The 24,515-nt window shown below is 41.5% G+C and overlaps 2 protein-coding genes across 2 annotated transcripts; both read right to left on the bottom strand.

Moving 5' to 3' along the window:
• Window positions 1-5,593: 5,593 nt before the first annotated feature.
• On the bottom strand, window positions 5,594-8,407 carry LOC138887057 (uncharacterized). Its single transcript, XM_070168769.1, has 2 exons — window positions 7,904-8,407; window positions 5,594-5,737 (listed from the first exon to the last, which is right to left on the bottom strand). Exons 1-2 carry the CDS (start codon window positions 8,405-8,407, stop codon window positions 5,594-5,596), a joined length of 648 nt encoding a protein of 215 aa, XP_070024870.1.
• A 15,425-nt stretch (window positions 8,408-23,832) lies between these two features.
• Window positions 23,833-24,255, bottom strand: LOC138887056 (uncharacterized). Its single transcript, XM_070168768.1, has one exon. It carries the CDS (start codon window positions 24,253-24,255, stop codon window positions 23,833-23,835), a length of 423 nt encoding a protein of 140 aa, XP_070024869.1.
• Between the last annotated feature and the right edge of the window lie 260 nt (window positions 24,256-24,515).

Below are 24,515 nucleotides of genomic sequence, written 5' to 3'. Positions count from 1 at the left end.
GAAGCCAAGAAACTTCCGATGACTCGGGGACTGTCGTTGACTGTCACCCCCCATCGATTTGTCAAAACCCCGAGGCTATAAGATCCCATGTGGGCAACCTCGAGCTCATAAGACTTTTATAAGGCAACACCAAGTGTGTAAGACCTCAAGCAAGGCGTGAACCATACATGTGCCAAGTAACTTATCTGTAAGACCTCAAGTATGGCGTGAGTTACACTTGTACCAAGTGACCAAATCTATAAGACCTCACAAAAGGCATGAATCCCGGTCTTAAGGTTAAGGCTATACATTCGAACTTGTAAGACTCCTAAAAAGGCATACCCTCGATGTAAATGCCGAAACTACTTCACTCAGGGACTAAAAGGCTCCGGCCAAACGCAAATGACTCCGGTCACAAGGCTCTAGCCAAACTCACGCGACTCGGGGATGACCGACCGTTGCTATAAAATCACAGACCTTCAATTACTTCAAAAAGAACTGGTTAATTAGGCTACCCTCGACATAAGCAAAAGAGCTTCAATCATATTAGCTCTAAACAATAGGCTTCGAAACAATTTCGGACATCGAGAAAAACCTCCCGAGGTGCTCATTTATCACTACATAACGGCTCGCAATCGAGGCTCTTAGCGAGCTCGTCGAAGAGTCGGGCGAACACAAAAATTTCAAAAAGTCTTTAACGAAGGAAAATAAAGCCTATATTTAGAGGTCGTACCGACCCCACGCGTAAGAGCCACTATCGCCAGCCCATTAGAGGTCGTACCGACCCAATACATAAGAGCCACTGTTGCCAACCTATATTTAGAGGTCGTACCGACCCAATGCGTAAGGGCCTAAGAGGCAGCTTAAAAACTTAAGGGTCAATGAGCTCGAGTTGAAATCCAACTCAGAAACTGAGCCCGAAAATAGTTAACTAAAAATGCCTAAGGGCAAATGTGTAAAAGCCACTATCGCCAGCATAAATTAAAGGGCATACCGACCCAATGCATAAGAGCCCAAGCGCCAGCCTATATTTAAGGTTGAACCGACCCTACGCGTAAGAGTCTACGGGACAGCTTAACAAAGCCCGATGGCCGAATTGTAAACCTAAGGGTTTTTCTCGAAGGATAATTCGTCTGGCTAATCATTGACAAAACATCAAAACTCAAGACAAAGAAAGGTATACACAAGCAAATAGAAATTCATGGAAGGAGAAAACCGAAAGGTTTCTTTACATATGCACATATGAAACAATGTAAGGATACATTTGTAAATGCTCTCTAAGAGCCATGTACAAAGAATCAAAAAGAAAAAGCCTAGTCTACGTCTCCCTCGGGGACGGTGGCCAGTCTACCCCTTCCTCATTATCTCGGCATCGGACAAAAGGAACTTGGCGTCGTATTCATCTACCTTGGCCTGCTTTATCTCTTCCGAGAGATCGAAGCCCTTAGCATGAATCTCTTCGAGGGTTTCCCTTTGAGATTTGCACCGAGCATATGCATTGCTTCTACTCTCTTGATTAGATGCACCTCTCAACTTAGCTCGAACATAAGAAACGTCTTTTAAATAGATGGCCACTTTCTTGTCGGCCTTAGGCCGGATCTCTTCAACCTCAGCCCCGGGGCCTCGGCCTTCATCTCCAAAAGCTCGGACTCTAGCCTTGCAATCCTGCTTGTCTGAACCGAGTTGTTCTCACGGGCGTTACAGAGCCGCACCTCGAGGGCAAAAGCCTTGGCCAAAGCATTCTTCTTGGCCGCAACATGGGCATCTATCTGAGCCCTTGGCTCGTTACACTCATACTTGGCCTGGACAACCTCGCCCCAAAGGTGTTCTGAATCATCTGTCTTGCTCTGCAACAACAACAACGACCCAGGGTAATCCCACAAGTGGGGTTTGGTGAGGGTAATATACACGCAAACCTTACCCCTACCCTGAGGGGCAGGGAGGCTATTTCTAAGAGATCCTAGGCTCAAGAAGGCCACAAGAGATGATATATTAGTACCATCAGTAGAATCATAATAAAATAATAGCAATATAAGAAATACGAAATAGATGGAAAGTACGATAATAACCAGCAGATAAAGCCCCGCATCAGTAGATGGCCACTAGCATCCTAAAACTAACTCCTAACTAGCTAATATTGCCCTGGTGCACCGTAGAAATACTCACAACTTCCCCCTAACCTACAACCTTTATGCTCGACCTCCATAATTCCCTATCAAGGGCCATGTCCTCAGTAATCCTAAGTCATGCCATGTCTTGCCTGATCACTTCTCCCCAATACTTCTTAGGTCGACCGCTACCTCTCTCCGTGCCCACCAAAGCCAGTCGCTCACACCTCCTTACCGGTGCATCAGTGCTCCCCTCTTAATGTGCTTAAACCATCTGAGTCTTGCTTCCCGCATCTTGTCCTCCATGGGGGCCACGCCCACCTTCTCTCAAATATCTTCGTTCCTAATCTTATACATCCTTGTATGCCTGCACATCCACCTCAATATCCTCATCTCTGCTACTTTCATCTTCTGGTTGTGTGAGTTCTTAACCGGCCAACACTCAGTCCCATACAACATGGCAGGCCTAATCACTTCTCTATAAAATGTCTTGCTTTGCAACTGAAATGTCAAAACATTAGTCTCCGAGGATATAAAAAGAAGCATGCATTCCCTCGGAGCAAAGGTTACCTGTTTCTCAAGGTGGCTTTCGTAGTTCAGGCTCTGATTCGCCTCTTATCGCAGGTATACCAACTCATCTCCCCTCCTATCATAAAGAAGCCTGAGGGATTTCTCCCCATCCAAGGCTTTCCTCAACCTGACTTCACGGTGGAGTAGGTCGGACTTAAGTTTGTCAAAGGCCTATGAAAAAGGAGCTCAATAAGAAAGTGGGAGTGCAAACTGAAAAACTGATACAATAGGCCAAAACACACCACGGAATAGAGCCGTTGAGCCTCCTCAATGGTCGAATGCACACCTACCGGCCTGGTTTCATCGGCCCCAGCAAAACCACTCCCAATAGTAACGTGATCATTCGAGACCTCGATTGAGTCAGGTGGCCCCTGGCCTCGAACACCCCTCGAAGTACCTTCAACAGAAAAAGAAGACGATGACAAAGGAGGAGTAATTTTCCTAATGCCAGAAGGCTCGAGTACTGCAGAATCAGCCGAGACATCTCCTGGGCCTCCGAGCAGGACTTGTCTCACTATGACTGCCTTCACCCCGTGAGGGTTCCTTCTGTTTGTTATTATTCCTTGGTCCCGAAGCCGAGGATCCTTCATCCTCACCAAGGTGGCACAGTCTCATCTTAGAAAATTCTCCAATGCCTGACACATAACAGGAAGTAAATTTCAAAAAAAGCAAGCCACACACCACGTACCTTGGTGTTTTGCCTCCCATCTACCCTTGGGTAGATCTCACTGCTTATGCTCGTCATAGGTTGAGCCGGCTTCTAGATTCCAAGCCTAATCCGTCTGGTCGGGGATCTCGATGGAATCAACGGGGTTGTTGCAAAAAGAAAAAGAAAGCGTCTTTACAAAATCCGTCTCTACCATGAGCAAAAATGATAAAAACACAAGTGTACCACTTACGTGTGACATTACATTTCGTAGGACATGGTACGAACTCCATGGGGATAACATCGACAGTCCTTACTCGGACAAATCAATTCATCCAACCTTGGTCCACGTCTTCTACATCATCGACAATGAAGGGCCTGGTGGATCGGCATCGCAAAGCTATCAGGACTCGGCAATGAAAGGGTCGATACAATCTGATGAGATGGCTAAGTGTGAACTCGAGCCTGGCTTCATCCACAAAGAACCTCATCATCAGCACTGTCCTCCAGAATGACGGGTGAACCTGTGCCAGGTAGCCCCATATCTTTAACAGAAGTCAAGCACGACTCTATCGAGAGGACCCAATGTGAAGGGGTACGTGTATACGTGTAAAAACCCCTCTGTATGAGCCATGATGTTCTCTTCCGAGGAAACTACCTGCAGTAGTACCTTTTCTTCCCATCCGCAGTCTCTCCTTACTGCCTCAAAGTGTTCCTCTCCTATTGATGAAGTGAACCTTGACGCATGATCCCAATGGCCCTCGACATTGGGAGGCCTCTCTAATGAAATCTCCCTTCTCGAGACAAAGCATCTTGAGGTTGGCTTGCCAGACGCCGGTGGTGTATCACTGATCGAGCGGGAAGAAGAGGTGGAACCCTCCTCTTCTTGGTGAATGGATTTGGGCGTAGCAGCCATGGCTATGATAAAACAAGAGAAGGAAAATGAAAACTCAGGCAAAAACTTTGAATTAAATTGGTGGAAAGGCTGACGGAAGGAAGAAGAACTCTATAAAAGGGGATAGCGGCTCAAAATAGTGCAATCTTCAAAAAGGGAAGAAATAAGCTCATATATAGAACAAGCGGCGACTGTCTGCCTACTCTAAAGGCCAATTAATTTGGACTAGGCCATTATTACTTTAGGAAAAGTATACCGACGAGACCATCCCGGGCGCTTCATGGTCGTACCATACAAGTGAAGCTGTCATACAACGTTCGATGGTTCAGAGGTTCTCGTATCGATCCAACCTCAAGATGGTGCCCAATCGCGATGATCTTTTCTACCCTAACTATAGGCTCTAAGAATCCATTAATATCAATCTAATCTTCGAGGTGGTCCCCTATCTCGAGGATCTCTGTCAAAGTGAATATAAGCTCTAAGGAGCTTTCTACAGCAATTTAGCCTCGAGATGGTTCCCGATCTTGAGGATTTACATAACGGGCTCCAAAATAGGGGTCAACCTAGCCTCTATATAGTGCCCAATATCGAGGATCTCCACTACTATAACTATGAGCTCTAAGTAGCTATCCATATAAACCTAAGCCTCAAGATAGTACTCGATCTCGAAGATCCCTGCTATTATAAGTACGGGTCATTCACCCGATTCTTTGGCCCTCGGGCTACCTGAGCCCAAGCCAGTTCTCAATCGAGAATTTCTAAAAAGCCTTAGGGCTATTTTTGCCTTCAGATCAAGTTAGGCTCTCACTCTGCTACTTTAGCCCGGGGGCCATCCGAGTCCAAGCATATCCTCATCCGGGGTCTATCTATAATGCCTTAGGGCTATATTCACTCTAAGTTCAAATCACGTTTTTAGGCCACCCAATCTCGAGCAAACTCTCACTCAAGGACTGTCTATGAAAGACTAAGGGTTATCTTTATTCTCAGATGATCAAGCAAATTCTCCCTCGAGGACTACCAATGGGGCCTAAAAGGCTAAATTTCGTTCTAAAACTCGAAGCCTCCCTCTCACTCAATTCTAAGTCAGGGGTCCTGACGCCCTTAGTTTGTATCAAGCCAATCAGGACTCAGTTTGAGGTATGGAAAAGGGTTTTAGGGAATATCATATTAACCAATCAAGAACCAAAGGGATACCTACGCCCGGGTCAGATATTAGGACCGATCGATAAAGTCACATGCTCAGATTCTTTACAAACGAAAACAAAGGGAAATCCAACACAAATCAAAGACAAATTGATGAAACATTTTTGTATAAATAAACGATGGTTACAAAGCCCACGAGGGATCCTTAGGAACAAAGAAGCAAAAAATAACAGCTAAAAGTCTAATCTATTCTCAGAGGTACATCCTCAGAAGAAATATTTGCAAGAACCATTTCCTTGGGGACCCCATTTTGATCTTCCAAGCGATGTCTTCGAGAACCTCCTCCGAAGCAGAAAACGATGAAGAAGAAGAGAAATTTGAGGAAGAGGCTGTAGCCTATCAAAGAGAGAAAGCTTTTTACAGGCAGGGAAAATTGTGGCTTGGTGAAAATTTTGGCGAGTACGGTTCTCGCCAATACTACTATTGCGAAGCTACTTCTTGAGACATTGCACCAGTGTGGGATGCAAAGGTTAGTAGATGGGACCACCTCACTGCATGGGGAGCGAAAGGAGTGAAGTGTCATACCAGGTTGAAGTTAAGGGAGATGAGCAACAGTTCATGGTCCACATATCAACTAATACGGGGATAATTCAAGGCCCCCTCATATTATTTCGGGCCAACAACAGCAACAACTAATCAGTACAATCCAACTCAGTGGGGAAAGGTTCTGAAAAGGAGCGAGAACACTGTCGTGTGACCTTACAATCACGGGCTTTAAACATGGGAAATAAAGTTGGATGAGGATGAAGAGAAAAAATGAGGTAAAGGCTGTTGAAGAATGACTAAATGAAGTTTTGGTTCAAGAAAGCTTCCATTTATAGAAAGGAGGCAGCGTAACCGAAAGTGAAATCAATGCCTTTGGAAAACGTATCGACGGGCGCAATCAATGTTTTTTGGGATACGGATCGGCGACGATATTATTTCTTTGAGAAAATAAACCGACGTTACATTTAATGCTTCTGGAAAGATGTACCAATGGGTCATCTCAGTTATCATAAAAGCTTACTTCATAAGCATGATGTCGTCACAAGAGGCTCGAGGAGATCGTCGTCAAAATCGTTTCTTATTATCTTAATCTAAGAAACGCGGGGACTATCTGTATACGGTAAAAATAAGAGGGTCCGATTTTATGATCGTTGAGGCATCTCGTAACGATCGCACCCAGAAGGCTCCAAGTTTAGCTCGGGGTTCAACCCCCATGGTTCTCAATGATAGACCTCGAGGTAGTACAAATCAATAGATATGATGGACTAATGGGAAGTTCCCAAGGCATGTGACTAAAGCTGACCAAGTCTATTAGGCTAGTTCAAGCTCGTACCATGGCATTAAATGGCTGTACCAACCTCAAATCCTTGTAATATATGCATCTGTACTATGTTGGGATTCCCCCTCATATATAAAGGAGACCCTTGTCATTTTGTAAAGATATTCAACACCACATTCAATACAAGAAGAAGATCCTTCTCTCCTCGCTAACTTAAACATATTCTCCCTTTATTCTATTGCTTAAATATATTGCTTACATTTATTGTATTTCATTAATTGTTCTTCATTTATTGCTCATTATTGATCATAAAGAGCCTTCATCAAAGCTCTAAAAAGTGTTAGCCCTTCATCGGCTATCCACAACTTGGTATCTAGCTCGACTTCGAGGCCCTGTATAGTCTAGCTCGAGGCCCCAATTCTCGACCACTCGGTTTGTTTTAACATACTGCTTTCAAGGTCTTATCCCATTTTCTAGTCTCACACTTAGCATCTACTGCATAACAACTAGCATTAAAACAAATAACGTATTCTTAGAACCATAAAATCAAATCTAAGTGTAATTACCATTTTCAAGGTAAACAGTTTTATAATACATATCATCTGCAAATTCTTTAGTCCAGAAACCGCAGCACTGCCTATATAATGTGGGACAACAACAACAACAACAACCTAGTAATAATCCCACTAGTGGGGTCTGGGAAGGGTAGATTATACGCAGACCTTACCCCTACCCATGAGGGTAGAGAGGCTATTTTCGAGATACCCTCGGCTCAAAATAAAAGATCTGTAACAACAACAGAAAACAAACAAATAATATCAGCACCGTAAGTGAAAACAAATAAGTGTGAAGGACAATAAATATGTCAATAATAAAAATTGTAAATAAAATATAAAATAAAAGTAAAAAATAATAAATAAAAATAAAAAGTGTGATGGAACAATAACCGCTAGCAGTCCTATATTAAACACTATCAGACTAGCCAGAACAACGAAGAAAAATGTTCAAGTAAACCCTAACCTACAACCCTAATGCTCGACCTCCACACCTCCCTATCCAAGGCCATGTCTTTGGAAATCTAAATTTGCGCCATGTCTTGCCTTATCACCTCGCCCCAATATATCTTAGGTCGCCCTCTACCTCTCCTTGTACCTGTCAAAGCCAACCATTCACACCTCCTAACCGGGGTATCTAGACTCCTCCTCCGCACGTTCCCGAAGCATCTAAGCCTTGCTTACCATATCTTGTCGTCCATGGGAGCCACACCCACCTTCTTCATTCCTAATCTTATCCAGCATAGTGTGCCCGCACATCCATCTCAACATCCTCATTTTGGCTACTTTCATCTTCTGGATATGAGAATTCTTGACTGACCAACACTCATCCCCATACAGCATGGCCGGTCTAATCACCGCTCTATAGAACTTACCTTTAAGTTTCAGTGGCACCTTCTTGTCACACAGGACTCCAGACGTTAACCTCCATTTCATCCATCCCACCCCAATACGGTACATAACATCCCCGTCGATCTCCCCATATCTTTGGATAATAGACCCTAGGTACTTGAAACTCTCTCTCTTAGGGATGACTTGCGAGTCAATCCTCACCTCCCTGTCCGCTTCCCCCGACACATCGCTGAGCTTGCACTCCAAATATTCCGTCTTGGTCCTACTCAAATTGAAACATTTAGACTCCAGGACCTGCCTACATACCTCCAAACTTTCATTAACGCAGCCTCTCATCTCATTAATTAGAACTATATTATCAGTGAACAACATACACCATGGCACCTCCCCTTGAATATGTGTGTCAATGCATTCATTACTAGGGAAAATAAGAATGGGTTGAGCGCAGATCCTTGGTGTAACCCCCTAAATACTGAAAAGGGATCTGAATCACCTCCCCTAGTCCTAACCTGAGTCTTAGATCTATCATATAAATCCTTTATTGCCCTAATATAAGCTACCGACACACCTTTCACCTCCAGGAATCTACATTGAAAGTCCCTAGGGACCGTGTGATACACCTTCTCTAGATCAATGAACACCATGTGCAGATCCCTCTTCATATCTTTGTATTGTTCCACCAACCTCCTGATAAGATAGATATCTTCTATAGTAGAGCGACTAGGCATGAACTCAGACTAGTTTTCTGATATAGACATCGCCCTCCTTACCCTCCCTTCTACCACCCTCTCCAAACTTTCATGGTATGAATTAGTAATTTTATACCCCTATAGTTGTTACAGCCTATATAATGCGAGAATCATATAGAAATTATGCCCATAGGACTTAACGACTCAAACACGTTCTAATCCTGAAATTGTCTACTATGTATCCGGAACTTGTTTGCGTGCTTTGTTGTTACGTGTGGAGGCTAACATGAGCCACTCTTTGCTATTATGTGTAGTCCTACTTGTTTTGGATGCGCGATTAGTTTTATCATTTTGAGCAACCTAAGTAAAGTCTAGAACCACCCAAATAGAAGTCTAAAGCCTCCTGGACCATAGGTATGGGACAGGTAGTGCATGCCTAGGATACGGTTTAGAATTGTTAGAGCACCTTTAAGTAACGACTTCAACATAGTAATTGAGTAGCAGGAGGTGATATTCTGTGCCCGCTGAATAATATGAGCAACCCCTTACCTTAAGGGAGTTGTGAAGTATTATTTATGCTGCACGGACTGATCTTTTAGGCTAAAATATTTAGGACCCCCCTTTCTTCATATACTTATTATTTATACTTAGTCATTTAACATAGACCAATGTAGTTGTATCCTTGTAATCATTAAAGATTTGTACTGATTCTCATGTGTTATGATAAGATTCTTCGGCTTCTATATTTTCCTTTATTTATTTGATCACCTAGCCTAATTACATAATCCACATAGTTTAAAATTCGTCCAGGACCCACAATTGGGGATCTCGAAGAGTGCCTAACACCTTCTATTCGAAGTAACTTGACCCCTTACCCGATCTTTGGTGACACAGACTAGTTAAAACAGAGTTATTAGCAAATAGGTGCCTTAACGCTCATCAAAAATTGTTAGGTGACGACTGTGATCTTTTAATACCCATTTAAAAGAGTTGTCACATATCGAAACCCTCTTTTGCAAGAAAAAGGGGCGCGATAGCATGGCGGCTCTGCTGAAGATATACTTAGGCTCTTACCATAACGAATTTGACTTATGTGGATTATTTCCCTTATTTTCCTATATTTGTTTAAATTGCTATGACGTGCACATCCCCTTCTTTATTTCCTATATTTTTAAATTGTTATTACATGCACATCCTTTCCCTTATTCTCCTTTATTTGTTTACTGTTGTGACATGCACATCCCTCCCCTTATTCTTCTTTGTTTGTTTAAATTGCTATGACATGCACATCCCTCCCCTTATTCTCCTTTATTTTCTATGACATGTATGACCTCTATCTATTTCTTTCATCGTGTGTAAGATTACTATATCATGATACTCTCGTCCCTATTTTCCTACTTGCTTCATTACGCCCTCGCACATTTTCATGAGCTAAATTGGCGTCTCTTTTGTCTTTCTTTTCTTTTGTCTTCTTTTCATGTTCACCTTTACTATTTTATTTACTACTTTTATGTATTCTTATCATACTTGGCAATGTGTTACTATTTATGCACAAAGCATGCTCCATATCATACTTCACGCGTGCCTATTATCAATATAGCGGCGCTTGATGAGTGTGTGCACTTTCCTGAAATCACCCTTTTAAATTGGAAAGGATTATTTGCGGTAGACTAGTCGATCAACAGTGCAGTCGATGGTCTCATGCCTTTCCTTCTCAAGTTGTCCACTTGAGAGTACCAGTCTAGATCCTTCTAGAAGTCCACTCCAATTTGAAATGTACATGCATCATGCTGAACCTAGTATGGTTTGAGACTTCATTAACGTAACAACCCGATAAATAAAACTTGTCCAAAGTCCGACAGTATTCTCAAAATCCCAAAGGACACTATTATATTATGTGCATTACTTGGAGAAAATGTGCCAACATGCTGATCATTACTGCGTAACTATTTTGAGGGGGAAAAGGCTAACCTTTATTTGTTTGTAGAAAATGAAGCACGAAATCCATAGGTTCGGTATGGACCAGAACATCCCGCTTTTGCTACTTGACTGGTGGTAAGACATTGCCCCTTGTGACAAAAATCATGTAAGGAGAGTACTTGGTAACCTGCCATCTTTTCTAAACATTTGACCAAATAAGGAACTGATCGAGGCTGCTACCATGGTCTGAAATGAGAAAAGAGTTGTTTTTTCAATTTGGCAATATAGAAATGACTCCTCTCCTAGAATAAATAGGGGGTTTCTCCAAGTTACCATGGGATAGTCTGGGACTGCTAATGCCAGAAAATCACACTCCGCACGGTTTCCTGAAGATGTTGGGATTGAAGAAAAATGATGAAATGCTCTGTCTAAAGAAATCATACATCCCTTTTTAGTTTTTTTACGAGCGTTATGGGCATAGAAAATCATATTATATTCATCATGATTAACTAGACATTACTTATTTGGGATGGGTGCATCACCGAGTTTATGTTTTCATTGTCTGCTTCATGGGGTTGTTAATCTTTCCGATGCAAGGATGAAGGATTCATACTCGCTTATCCATAGTCACCAGGACCTTAATGGATGTCATTGAAGGACAAACCTATATTATCATCCCAATGATCATAGCTGAGATATACCGTGCTCTAGATTGGTGCAAGCAAGGATTCGAACACTTTGAGGGTTATAATATGTTGCTACAAGTTTGGCTGCTGGAAAACTTTCATAGGGGAGAGTATCGTCAAGAGCTTCTGTGAAGGCCACTGAATGACTATATAGTCAATCATCACCAAAAAAATAACGTTTATTCCAGATAGGTTTGCAAATCCTAGAAATGATGTAGGTTGGGTGCGTTTCCTCAACAATGACAGACGAGCAGGTGCATTAGATGTTTTAATGGTTTCCTAGTAGTGAGTTAATCATTAGATCAAAGTGGACTACTCACTTTTTCCTGATTGGGTTGCGAGGCATCTATCCTTACGCTCTTATAAGGGTAATGAGGCAAGCTAGAAGAACACAAGTCATACCTCGAATTTCCAATATGGTCCAGTACAAGGCAGATTTGAATGGAGATGTCATCCCATTTAAGTTCAAAGTGCAACACATGTGGAACCAAAAGATCATTGTGGAAGGAGAAACTATTGAGCCAGACAAGTATCACGCTGGTCATATGTACTACTATATATCATGGATGGAAGATGACGTAGCTGGGGATGTCAAACCAAGAGTCAATCTGAAGGATAGGATCATAGATGAAGTGGCTGAGGCACAAGTGAAGTACAAGAGGCTACGCAAAAGGCTACGCTAAATGCCATTATTAACTTTATTATTATTATTATTGTTATTCTTATTCTTATTCTTATTATTATTATTATTATTATTATTATTATTATTATTATTATTATTATTATTATTGTCGATTTAGTAAAATATTGTTTTGATTCATTTTCGCTTTAATGAAATGAAGTAAACGTTGGTACCAATTTTCTCCAAGTCTATGTGTCGCTTAGGCCTACCTCATGTACAATGAGGTTCCCAAATTAGGATGCGAACTATTGCTTGACTTTTGTGAAACATGTTTAAATATTCCAAACACTCTTTTGCTTCATCTTACTGACTTGGTTACCTTTTTTTTATTTTTTTTATTTTAATTCCCAAAGGATGGTTCGTGCATACTAGCATCATCAGCATACTACACTAGATCCAGAGGTCCTCCACCTCCTCTTCCACCTAGCGACCCGAAAAGCAATGGCAAAGGCAAAGGCAAAGGGAAGATGGATGATTTAAATGGTATCCGGAAAGACAATGCTATTGTGGCAAAAAATGTTGAAACTTTAGATAGTAGAAGCACCCGGGGCAGAATGAGTTGGTCTTATGATTGGAATAGAAAATCCTGGAACTATAGGGCGTGCTTGAGCAGGTCCGAAATTTGGAAAACATTTCCCTTACTCTCAATATTCCCGACATCAACCAGTAAAATCCAACTACCCAAAACCAAAAACCACCACAAAACATACAAAATCAGAATCCACCGCCCATAGCTCCGAATCCTCCCGCACAACACCATTATCATAATCCTGCACCTCCCCAGAACCTTAACCTACCACCAGTGCAAACCCCTCAACAATATCACCAACATCCAACTCAATACACACAACACACTCCCTAAAATGCACCACCAGCTACTCCCGATCCCCAAAACTTTACCAATAACCACTCATATACCAAAGTTCCAAGAACTCATAAAAGCAATTCGATATATGTGGAAACCTTACCCCATACCTTGCAGCAAACACTATACATACCTGAACCGACTGAGAAGGACTTGCTCATTCAAGACATGGCAGAGAAACTCAAGAAACTTACAGGGAGAGTCTAGAGTGTTGAAGGTGGGAAAGGCGTTGAAGGTCTAAACTATGAAGACATGTGTATTCAGCCAGATGTGGAACTGCTAGAGGGTTACAAACCTCCCAAGTTTGAAATGTTCGATCGTACTAGTGATCCAACGGTGCATCTGAGAACCTATTGTGACAAGCTTGTAGGAGTGGGTAGGAATGGACAAATCCATATGAAACTGTTCATGCGAAGCCTTACAGGAGATGCTTTGTCTTGGTATATTAGTCAACACCCAAAGAAGTGGGCAAATTGGGTAAGTATGTCATTAGATTTCATGGACAGATTCAGGTTCAACACATAAAATGTGCCAGACATTTTCTATATTCAGAACCTCAAGAAAAAGCAGACAGAAAATCGCGAATATGCTACTCGTTGGAGATCAGAGGCTGCAAAGGTAGGCCAGAACTCGAAGAAGAACAAATTAACAAGTTCTTTGTTAGAGCTCAAGATCCACAATATTATAAAAGATTGATGGTCATCGAGAATCACAAGTTTTCAGACATTATCAAGTTGGGAGAGAGAATAGAAGAAGGAATCAAAAGTGGGATAGTGACTAATTTTGAGGCGTTACAAGCCACAAATAAAGTCCTGCAATCAAGAGGTATTTCAAAGAAGAAAGAAGTGGGTGCTCTGATGGTAGCCCAAGGCCCTAAGTCTCCTCTCACATACCAAAAGCCTCCACCCATATATCAACCCTCACCCCCAGAATACCAATACCCTGTCACCACCTATTATACCTACATCACTCAACCTATATATTATCTCTCCACCTAGCTTCTTTCTTCCTTCAATTGACGGAATGGTCTGTCAACTGTATATAAGGTTGCTACCGTTGTCGTGAATGATCACCTCTTGATGATTCCATTCGGGTTTTACTGCCTGATGTAGTGTCAATGCTACGGCCCCAACAACATGGATCCATGACCGTCCTGATAGTAGATTGTAAGATGCTGGCACGTCTATCACTTAGAAATCAACATTGAACCAAGTGGGTCCCATTTGTAAACACAGACTAATCTCCCCAATAGTGGACCTCTAGGAGCCATCGAAAGCCTTCATATTGATAGCTCCATCTTTTATCTCGTGCAGTCCTTTACCCAATTTCTTGAGTGTTACCAGTGGACAAATGTTAAGACTGGAACCTCCATCGATCAGGATTCTGGTGATAAAATAGTCCTCGCATTGCACGGTGATGTGCAATGCCTTGTTGTGCCCCAAACCTTCAGGTGGTAGCTCGTCCTCATTAAATGTGATCTTATGACTTTCCAATCCTACCATGTTAACCATTTATCCGCCAGTGATGTTGCTTGGTACGTATGTTTCACTCAGCACCTTCAATAGAGCGTTCTTGTGTGCCTCAAAATTTTGTAGCCAAGCAAGAATAGAGATTTGCGCCGGTGTTTTGTTCAACTAGTCGATGACCGAGTACTCCTTGGCATGTATCTTTCTCCAAAGATCGGCTGGACCTGTCTAAATAATGGGTGGCTAGTTGGAGGCCTGCTTGCTCGACTCAGCTAGATGTTGTGGGGTATAAACCCTACCAGTTCTCGTCATACCCTGTGCCGCAATAGTTTCCTTGAACCTAACCTTGCCTTTCCTCGTTGCCTCAGCTATATAGTCCCATGGTATAGCCTCCGTATGGAATATCATCATGCTCGACATCGCCACTGGGATTGGTGTGGCTATCTTTACTCCGAACGGAGCATGTGCCTTGGGTGGTAAGACTACCACTTCAAATGGTGTAGGTGTATTTGCTAGAGACACAAATTAGACCTCAATTGGCGCTGGTGTTTTAGCAGATGACGTTGCTTCAAACTCAAGTGTCACAAACATGTTTACCTCAGTGTCCCTAAAGGGCTGAATCTGGACTACGATCAGATTAAGAGTAACTATTGGCTTCTTTGGGTCATCACCTTCTGCGATCAACCCGATTGATCCCTCGGGATCCCAATCATCCTCTATTTCAATCATGTGGATGCCTCCACCCTTATGGTCTGGAAGAGTGTTGTTGCGTACATTTGGAGCAGGTTCCTTTGCCACAATAATCTTGTTATCAATTAAGGTCTGGATCTTGTCTTTCAGAGAACAACATTCATCGATGGTGTGTCCCTTCATGCCAGAATGGTATGTACAGTATTTGTTTGGGTTAACCCACTGAGAAGGGTTCTCAAGAGTTGCAGCATGGATGGGGGTAACATAACTAGCAGCTTTGAGTCTATCGTACAATTGGTCAATAGGTTCAGCAATGGCTGTATATTGTTTTGGGGGTCTGCGGTCGATATTTGGTCGAGGTCTAGGGAAGTTTTGGCGTGTAGGAGGGATTGATAGTGGGATGGTTGAGCATTGTAGGTTTGGTAGACATGTGTGGGTTGGGAATATCTGGGCGAAGTAGGCTGATATGTAGGAGGTGGAGGTGATTGATAAGTTGGCGGTGGAGCTTGGTAAAAGGGTGAGGGTGCTTGGTAGTTCGGAGTAGGTTGATATGTGAGTGGAGGCATTGGGTAGGTTTGGTATTTGATGGGGGATTTGGTTCTCTATGCAACCATTACGGCTCCTACGTCCCTTTTCTTAGACACTCCACCTGACTGTAAAGTCTTATTTGTAGCTTGCAAGGCCTCTAAGTTCGTAACCATACCGCTTTTGAGCCCTTTTCAATCATTTCTACCAACTTGATAATGTCAGAAAATTTGTCGCTCTCGGTCATCATTAGGCGTTCATAATACTGCGGGTCTTGAGCACAGACAAAGAATTTGTTCATTTGTTCCTCCTCTAAGGCAGGTCTGACCTTAGCAGCTTCGGACCTCTAGCGAGTGGCATACTCGTGGAATGTTTCCATAGGCTTATTCTTTAGATTTTGAATATAGAATACATCTGGCGCATTCTCTTTGTTGAACTTGAACCTTTCCATAAAGTCGGAAGCCATGCCTACCCAGTTTGACCATTTCTTTGGATCTTGGCTAATGTACCAGGACAAAGCATCTCCTTTCAAGCTCCTCATGAAAAGCTTCATGCGGATTCTTTCGTCTTTCCCTACTCCAACCAGCTTGTTACAGTACGTTCTCAAATGGACCCTTGGATCCCTTGTACCATCAAACATCTCGAACTTATGAGGTTTTTACCCCTCAAGAAGCTCGACATCGGGCTGTATGCAAAGATCTTTGTAGTTCAGCCCCTCAATTCCCTTGCTTCCTTCAACGCCTTGAATCTGGCTAGTTAATTTCTTAAGTTCTTTAGCCAGGTTCTTGATGACCAAATCCTTATTATCAAACTCGGGTGTGCTTGAGATGGGTTGGGTGGAGTGTGGCACAGTCTCCACGTAGATGGGGGTATTATGGTGGGTGTGAAAGTGGTCATTTGTGGAGTTTTGGAGTTTCGGGATGAGCAACGGGGTGTTGTTTGAGGTATGGCAGGTGTTGCAGTGATGGTGAGGAGCGGGATGGTTCTGTTTGTTTTGGGATATATCTGTGGAGGTGTGGGGTTCTGAGCTTTTGGAAAATTGATATCTGGAGTGGTGAGGATAAATGATAGATTTGCCAAGTTCCGAACCTGATCAAGCTCTTCTTAGAATTTTTGTAGCTTTTGTTCGAGTTAGGATGCATTTTCCTTAGGAACCTGAGTATCGTGACCATGAGTAACCTCTACCCGTTTAGTTGAGTTCTCTTTTCTGACGTTATTCAAATTATCTTCCCTTTGTTCTTATTTTTGATAGGACTAAGAGGAGGAGTGGGTGGAGGGCCCTTGGATCTCATGGAATATGATGATGTTGCCAGAGTGAACGAACTAACCTTTGGGGAAGGGGAATAATAAAACAAAAAGTAAAAACAAAAAGGTAACAAGTGAGTGAGGTTTATAAAAAGCATTGCAATATTTAAACACATAATGCGAGAATGTAAATCATGTCCTAATTTGGGGACCTCTTTGTGCCCGAGGTAGGCCTAGCGACAAATTAATTTGGAGAACTCAGAATGCTAAATGCCTCATTTTATTGATAGAAAATAAGACGAATCCTAAATCGACACTAAACAAACAGGAAATAAAAATCACTAATGGCCATTGGCCTTATTACAATATATAAGGCGAAAAGATAAACTCCTATCTATTTGGTCCCAGAAGGACCTTCCTCAGGTTGAATGCTCTCGTTAATCAAATCCTCCAGTTCCCGTAGGTTCACCAGTAAAACTGCCTTTGCCAGGTGTTCTCCTTCGTTTCCCTCAATGTTTTGGCAGTCGTGACTCTCTTCCTCATTTTTCCTTCCAACTCCGGTAGACTGTATTCCAGATATTCCAACTTTTCGCTAGATTTGGCGGCCCTCTCCTTCCACTCATTGATTTGGTCATCGATGTAAGACTCTTCCACCAGTCTAGCAAGAGTGAGGGTGTGCTACCCATACTGAAGCTGGGGACCTCGTTCTTCATTTTCTGCAAAACAAAAGGGTTAAGACCATACCCCCACAAAACTCGACTATTTAATATCAACAATTAGCATGAAGCATTTAGTTCTCCAAATAAAAGCACAAAATGTGGTGACGTCCGTTTGGGTTTAGGAAACCCAGTGGACTTTGGTCAAGGCTATCTTAAAGGGTCATTATGTGAACAACATAACTGACCCAACTAGATTTGACCATGATGCATGCGTAATTTAAATAGAGTAAGGTTTCTATGGGGTTTTAGACGGGTACCCTTGAGCGTAAAACTCAAGGGGGAAAGGCACGGAACCGTCGACTACACCGTTGATCATTGGTTTTACCGCAAATATGCCTTTTCTGGATTTAGGGGTAATAATATAGGAAGAGCGCAACCAGTCATTATAAGTGTTGCTATGGTATTTGTTTGGCACGAGTGGAGTATGATGTTGAGCATGATTATGCAATAATTAAAAGCATGTTGGCACGTATTTGCACGTTAAGAAAGCAGTAAATACAGCAGTTTCATAATTTAAAGCAGTAATAAAGGAAAGAAACAAAGAATACAAATCAGTTTTGCAGTTGAAAAGGAAATTGAATTGTTAAAGGAATTAAACAAGTAATTGCACATAAAGAGGTATAAATTCACAATAATAGTCAGAAATGGTAAAAGCTTAAATATCCCCAACAGAGTCGCCATGCTATCACGCCCCCTTTTTCTCGAGAAATCAGGTTTATGACATTTGTATAGGACAACTCATTCCTTTTAGGAACTGGGTTTTGCATTTGAAGAGTCGCCACCTAATGATTTAAGGTGCATTAGGACACCAATAGGGTCCAATTCCAGGGGAATCAGGTTTGGGTCATGCACAGCAATGTCCGATGTTGTCATGCCCCAAACCAACCACAACACATTGGGGTAGGGGTTTAAGATTCACAAGTCATGATACATTAATTCTGAACAGGAAAAGGGGAAATTACAGCATGCTTAATAATGGTACTGAGTTAAATACAAATAGTAGACAAACAAGGGTGCAAGAAATAGTAAATAAGAATGTTTGTTATTGGTGCAGAAGCTTAATTAGAACATACCGGTAAGAAATGCGAATGCAGAAAAAATAAGCAAATTTCCCACAGCCTAGCCTTGGCTTTCAGCCGGCTAGGGAAGGCAGCAATACAAGTAGTAACAGAGAAAAGAGAGAGATTTGGTGGGGTGTGTGTCTAAACTCAAGTGTTTTATGCCTTGTGTTCGTGTCTTTGAAAGAAAAGAAGTGCAGGGTATTTATAGCTTTCTGAAAACGTGTAAGAGAGAAGTAATAAGCTGCAAAAATGGAAACAATCACAATTCAGAATCAATTATACAAGTGATTGCCTCTAATTAAGGGATCACTTGCTTAATGGGTAGTGACAGGTTTAAAATAAGGAAAGAAATCAATTTGTAAGCAAGCTGACAGTTGCCGTAAAAGAAGTAGTAAAAAATTAAGTAAGAAATCGAGTCTAGGTACAGAAATATTCTAATTTCGGAAAGGATTCAGTAAGACAAAACAGGAAAAGAAATCAATTAACCTTAAGAAGCGAGTGAAATCAGAATTTCACAAAGGAAAAGTTTGAAATCAGTCACAAGTTTGGAGATCAATCAAAGAAGGAAAATCAGCATATAAATAGAGTGCACAAACACTATACATGTGAGGCCAAGCCTATTGGCAAAAGGAAATAGCATGCAATAATAGCACAAAATTCAGTAGATGGAAACATTCGAAGCATGATAGTACAGTAGGTCATGTCACATTGAATCAGTAGTGAAGAAAACATAGAATATCAAAAGCATGCGAATATCTCACAGTAGCAGGTGAGGAAAACCCTTTTTTTTAAATTAGGGTTTCGAGCATAATCGAGTTTTAGAGAAGATAGAAACCCAGAATCAGAAAAATGACACAAAGGGATAAGAGGTTTCGAAATAAAGAACTTTAAATCGAGTCAAGTACTTAAACGAACAGTCTCAGACCCAAATCCATAGGGTTTTCAACAATAAAAGAGTTTCAAAAGAGGATAAACAAACAAATCGGACAAAACTCAAGCAAACAAACATTCGTCTAATAAAAAGTAAAAAAAATTAGGGCTTTTAACATGCAAACTTAGGTAGAAGAACGATATGAGAAAACATAGCAAACATGTCAAAAAAAAATCAGAGAAACGTTTTGAAATAACAAGAAAACCCAAATCGGAAAAGATAAAAAGTTTTGAAAGCAGAGTTTTAAAAGAAACTTCGAGAAAAATGCTTAGAAGTTCAAAGCAAACATAGATCTGAAGCAGATCTAAAAGAAACCGAAAGAACCTTAGAGATTAGGGTTTCATAAGAACCCCAAGTGATGAGAAAGGCCTTGAAAATCATCGATCTAAGCAGAAAAGTCAAAAGTCTAACTCGAATAGCCATGGCTGGCCGGAGAAAGGTTAGAGACGACCGGAGAACAGTCATCGAGCAAAAACCGAACAAAAACCCTTTCAGGACCTGGTCATGAGACCACAGAAACGAACACGTAAAAGCCATGGGAGGATGCTACAGGTCTCCGATGACCTTGGAAGGCCATGGATTAGGGCGGATTAGGTTGGCGACGGCTAGGGTTTGAGGGTGTTGTAGAGAGGATTTGAGAGAGAAGGGGGATTCAGAGGCGGCATATGGTGGAAAATGGTAGGGTTTAGGGGGTCGTTTGGGATTAATTAAGGTAATAGGGTCTAGTGGCCGTTGATCAAATTGAACGGGTAAGTGGGGCAGTTTAAAGAATAGGGTTTGGGTCGGTTCAGATTGTAATTGGGTCAGGGTAATTGGGCTTCAAATTGGGGTTCAAAATCAGGTTATAATTGAAAATAAAATGGGGCTAACATTTAAATAGCCAATTTTCCTATTTGATTTATAAAAAATAATAAAATAGTTTCTGTAAAAAAATTAAAGGTACTAAAATGATTTATGGTACATAATTATCAAATTAAAAATACTGGACTTAATTTTTATAGATAAGCACAATTAAGTCTAAAAGAGGCTAAAATTGCAATTATATGCAATTTAGCCTTAAAAATACTAAATCAATTACAAAAAAATATGCAAAAAAATATATTAGCTATATTTTAGTATAAATATGAGAACCCAATAAATGAATCACCAAAAATGATAATTTTGGAAATATTATTAGGTTTTTTATGAGTAAAATAGGGGAATAAATTGGTTTTAAAAATCTTTAAAAATTACGAAAAAATAATAACACAATTGGACATACTTATATATGCCTACACATGTTGTTTTGAAAGTATTTTACATATTTAAAATATATACTGAACTTTGTAGGTCCCAACAGAACAAGCATGTAGTCTAAGCATGATTTCTAACATGGATTGCTTGTCAATTACTCTTACAAACATGAGCTTCATGAATACCAACAAGGTTTGATGACTACACAGTACCACAAAATCAAACGAGTCATAATTACCATGGAGCACGCCCACACGCCCGTCATCTAGCATGTGCATCACCTCAACACCAACCACATAACACGTATTTCGGGGATTCATACCCTTAGAACCAAGTTTAGAAGTGTTACTTACCTCAACCCGAGCAAATATCTACTCAAGCCCTTGCCTCGCGAATTGTCCTCCGAATGACTCGAATTTAGCCACAAACAACTTGATACAATCAACACAAGCTATAGGGATCAATTCCATATCATAAAACTAGATTCTTTAACAAAAGTCAACCCCGGGCCCATATCTCGGAATTCGACAAAATTAACGAAATTCAAATACTTATTGAACAACGAGTCCAACTCGACCTTCAAATCCTCAAATTAAATCTATGAAGTTTCTATAATTTAACCCAATTTTCCAACCCAAACCTCTATTTAAATGGTAAAAACAATGGTAGATTCATGTATATTAACCATATCCGAGTTAGAATCACTTACTCGAATCAATTCTTTAAAAATCTCTCCAAGAATTGCCTCAATCCGAGCTCCCAAAGTCCAAATGTGGAATAATACTCTAACCCTCGTTTTTGAAATTTTATAATCTGCCCAGATGCTCATCTTCTTTATCGCGGGAAATGCTTCGTGATAGCGAAGCACAAAAATACAGCCTGCCAAATTAACCCTTCACGAACGTAGAACTCCAAGCTCGAACACAATGCCCAGGTACCCAAATCTACGTGATCGCGATGAATAAACGCATGGCTTTAGACCAACCCTCATTCTTTCTTCGCGAACGTGTACAACCCTCGCGTCTGCGTAGTACTGCTGACCATAGATCCACGATCTTAGACCAATTCTCGCGATCGCATAGCAAAATTTCCACCAGTCGCCTAAACAACTCTTCGTGATCGCGGACTTCCACTCACGATCGCGTATAAGAAAACCAAAAGCACAGGCATCAGCAACTTCAGCAATTCTTCTAAGTCAAATTTCAATACGTTAAACATCTGAAATCCACCCGAGGCACCTAAGACCTCAACAAAAAATACCAACAAGTCCTAAAACATCATACAAACTAGCTCAAAGACTCAAATCACATCAAACAACACTAAAACCACGAATCGCACATTGATTCAAGCCTGATGAACTTATGGATTTCTTACTTCCAAAACTAATGCCGAAAAATACCAAACTAACTCTGATTGACCTCAAATTTTGCACAAAAGTCATAAATGACACAGCAAACCTATTCCAACTTCTGGAACCAAAATCCAAGCCTGGTTACCAGAAAGTCAACTCTCGGTCAAACTTCTCAACTCTCCAAAGTTCAACTTTTCCAACTTTTGCCAATTCAAGCCAAAATCATCTACGGACTTGCAAGTCAATATCCGGACACACTCCTGAGTCCAAAATCACCATACAGAGCTATCGGAACAATCAAAACTCTATTTCGGTGTCATTTACGCATAAGTCAATATCTGATCAACTCTTTCAACTTAGGCTTCCAACTTTGGGATTGAGTGTCCCAACTCATTTCGAAACATCTCCGGAACCAAACAAACCAGCCCAAAGTCACATAACAACAAATGAGCACAGAATAAGCAATAAATGGGAGAACGGGGCTATAATACTCAAAATGACCAATCGAGTCGTTACATTCTCCCTCTCTTAAACAAATGTTCATCCTCGAATGGGTCTAGAATCATAACTGGAGTCTCAAAGAGGCATAGATATCTGCTCATCTCCCACTCGGTCTCCCAGGTAACCTCCTCGACTGGCTGACCTCTCCAGTGCACCTTCATTGAAGCTATATTCTTTGATCTCAACTTTCGAACATGACGATCCAAAATGACCACTAGCTCCACATCATAGTCAAATCACCATCTAAATGAACCATTTTTAAGTCCAAAACATGAGACGGTTTGCCGAAATACTTTTGGAGCATGAAAATATGAAATACTAGATGAACACTTGATAGACTATGGGGCAATAAAACCTGGTAAGCCACCTCCCCAATCCTCTCAAGCACCTCAAAAGGAATAATATATTGAGTGATCAACTTGCCCTTCTTCCCGAACCTCATAACACCCTTTATGGATGAAACTCTGAGCAATACCTTCTCCCCCACCATGTAAGCAACATCACGAACCTTTCGATCGGCGTAGCTCTTCTGTCTAGACTGCACCATGTGAAGCTGATCCTGAATCAACTTAACCTTTTCCAAAGCATCCTGAACCAGGTCAATACCGAATAGCCTAGCCTCACCCAACTCAAACCAACCAATCAAAGACCAACACTGCCTCTCATAGAAGGCCTCATATAGAGCCATCTGAATACTCGATTAGTAGCTGTTGTGGCAACCAAACTGTGCAAGAAGCAGAAACTGATCTCAAGAACCTCCGAAATACATGACGCTAGCGCGTAGCATATCCTCCAATATCTAAATAGTACGCTCAGACTGTCCATCCATCTGAGGGTCGAATGTTGTACTCAACTCAACCTGTGTGCCTAACTCTCATTGCAATGCTCTCCAAAACTACAGTATGAATTGCGTGCCCCGATCTAAAATAATAGAAACTGGCACACCGTGAAGGCAAACAATCTTGCAGATATAAATCTCAACCAACTGCTCTGAAGAATAGGTAGTCCCAACTGGAATGAAGTGCGCAGACTTAGTCAAACGGTCCACAATCACCCAAATAGCATCAAACATCTTCAAAGCCCGTAGAAGCCCAACTACGAAGTCCATGGTGATACGCTCCCATTTCCACTCTGGAATCTCAAGCCTCTAAAGCAAACTGTCCGGCCTCTAGTGCTCATAGTTCACCTGCTGACAATTTAAGCAAACTTTACTATATCTTTCTTCATCCTCCTCCCCCAATAGTACTGCCTCAAGTCTTGATATATCTTTGTAGCACCCGGATGAATGGAATACTTCAAACTGTGGGCCTCCTCAATAATCAAATCACGTAACCCATCTACTTTAGGCATACAAATCAAACCCTGCATCCACAACACTCCATCATCCCCAGTAGGAACCTCCTTGTCATCACAGTGCTGAACCATGTCCTTAAGGACAAGCAAATGGGAGTCATCATACTGACGCTCTTTGATGCGATCATATAAGGAAGACCAAGAAACCACACAAGTTGGAACCCGACTACGCTCCGAAATATCTAACCTCACGAACTTATTAGCCAAGGCCAAAACATCTGATACAAGCGATCTCTCACCAACAAGAATAAATGCAAGGCTACCCATACTCACCGCCTTCCTACTCAAGGCATCGGCCACCACATTGGCCTTCGTGGGATGACACAAATTTAGCAGCTCCAACCATCTACGCTGCCTCAAATTTAGATCCCTTTGCTTGAACAAGTGCTAGAAACTTCGATAATCTGTAAATACCTCACATAAAACACTGTAGAGATAATGTCTCCAAATCTTCAATGCATGGACGATGGATGCCAACTCAAAATCTTGAATGGGTTAGTTCTTCTCATGAGGCTTCAACTGGTGTG

The sequence above is a fragment of the Nicotiana sylvestris genome, chromosome 3 (genome assembly GCF_000393655.2).
Source record: "Nicotiana sylvestris chromosome 3, ASM39365v2, whole genome shotgun sequence".
Classification (NCBI taxonomy): Eukaryota; Viridiplantae; Streptophyta; class Magnoliopsida; order Solanales; family Solanaceae; genus Nicotiana; species Nicotiana sylvestris.
The sequence above is the reverse complement of the archived record's forward strand: the minus strand, read 5'-3'. Positions and strand labels throughout refer to the sequence as shown.

Bases quoted from the DNA above. Each gene is read 5' to 3' on its own strand.
- LOC138887056 (XM_070168768.1), bottom strand. From the start codon at position 24,255: ATGGGTAGCCTTGCATTTATTCTTGTTGGTGAGAGATCGCTTGTATCA.
- LOC138887057 (XM_070168769.1), bottom strand. From the start codon at position 8,407: ATGAGAGGCTGCGTTAATGAAAGTTTGGAGGTATGTAGGCAGGTCCTG. The intron at 5,738-7,903 runs GTAAGCAAGGCT...TCTCTTTGATAG, and splicing joins CCCATGGACGACAAGATATG to GCTACAGCCTCTTCCTCAAA.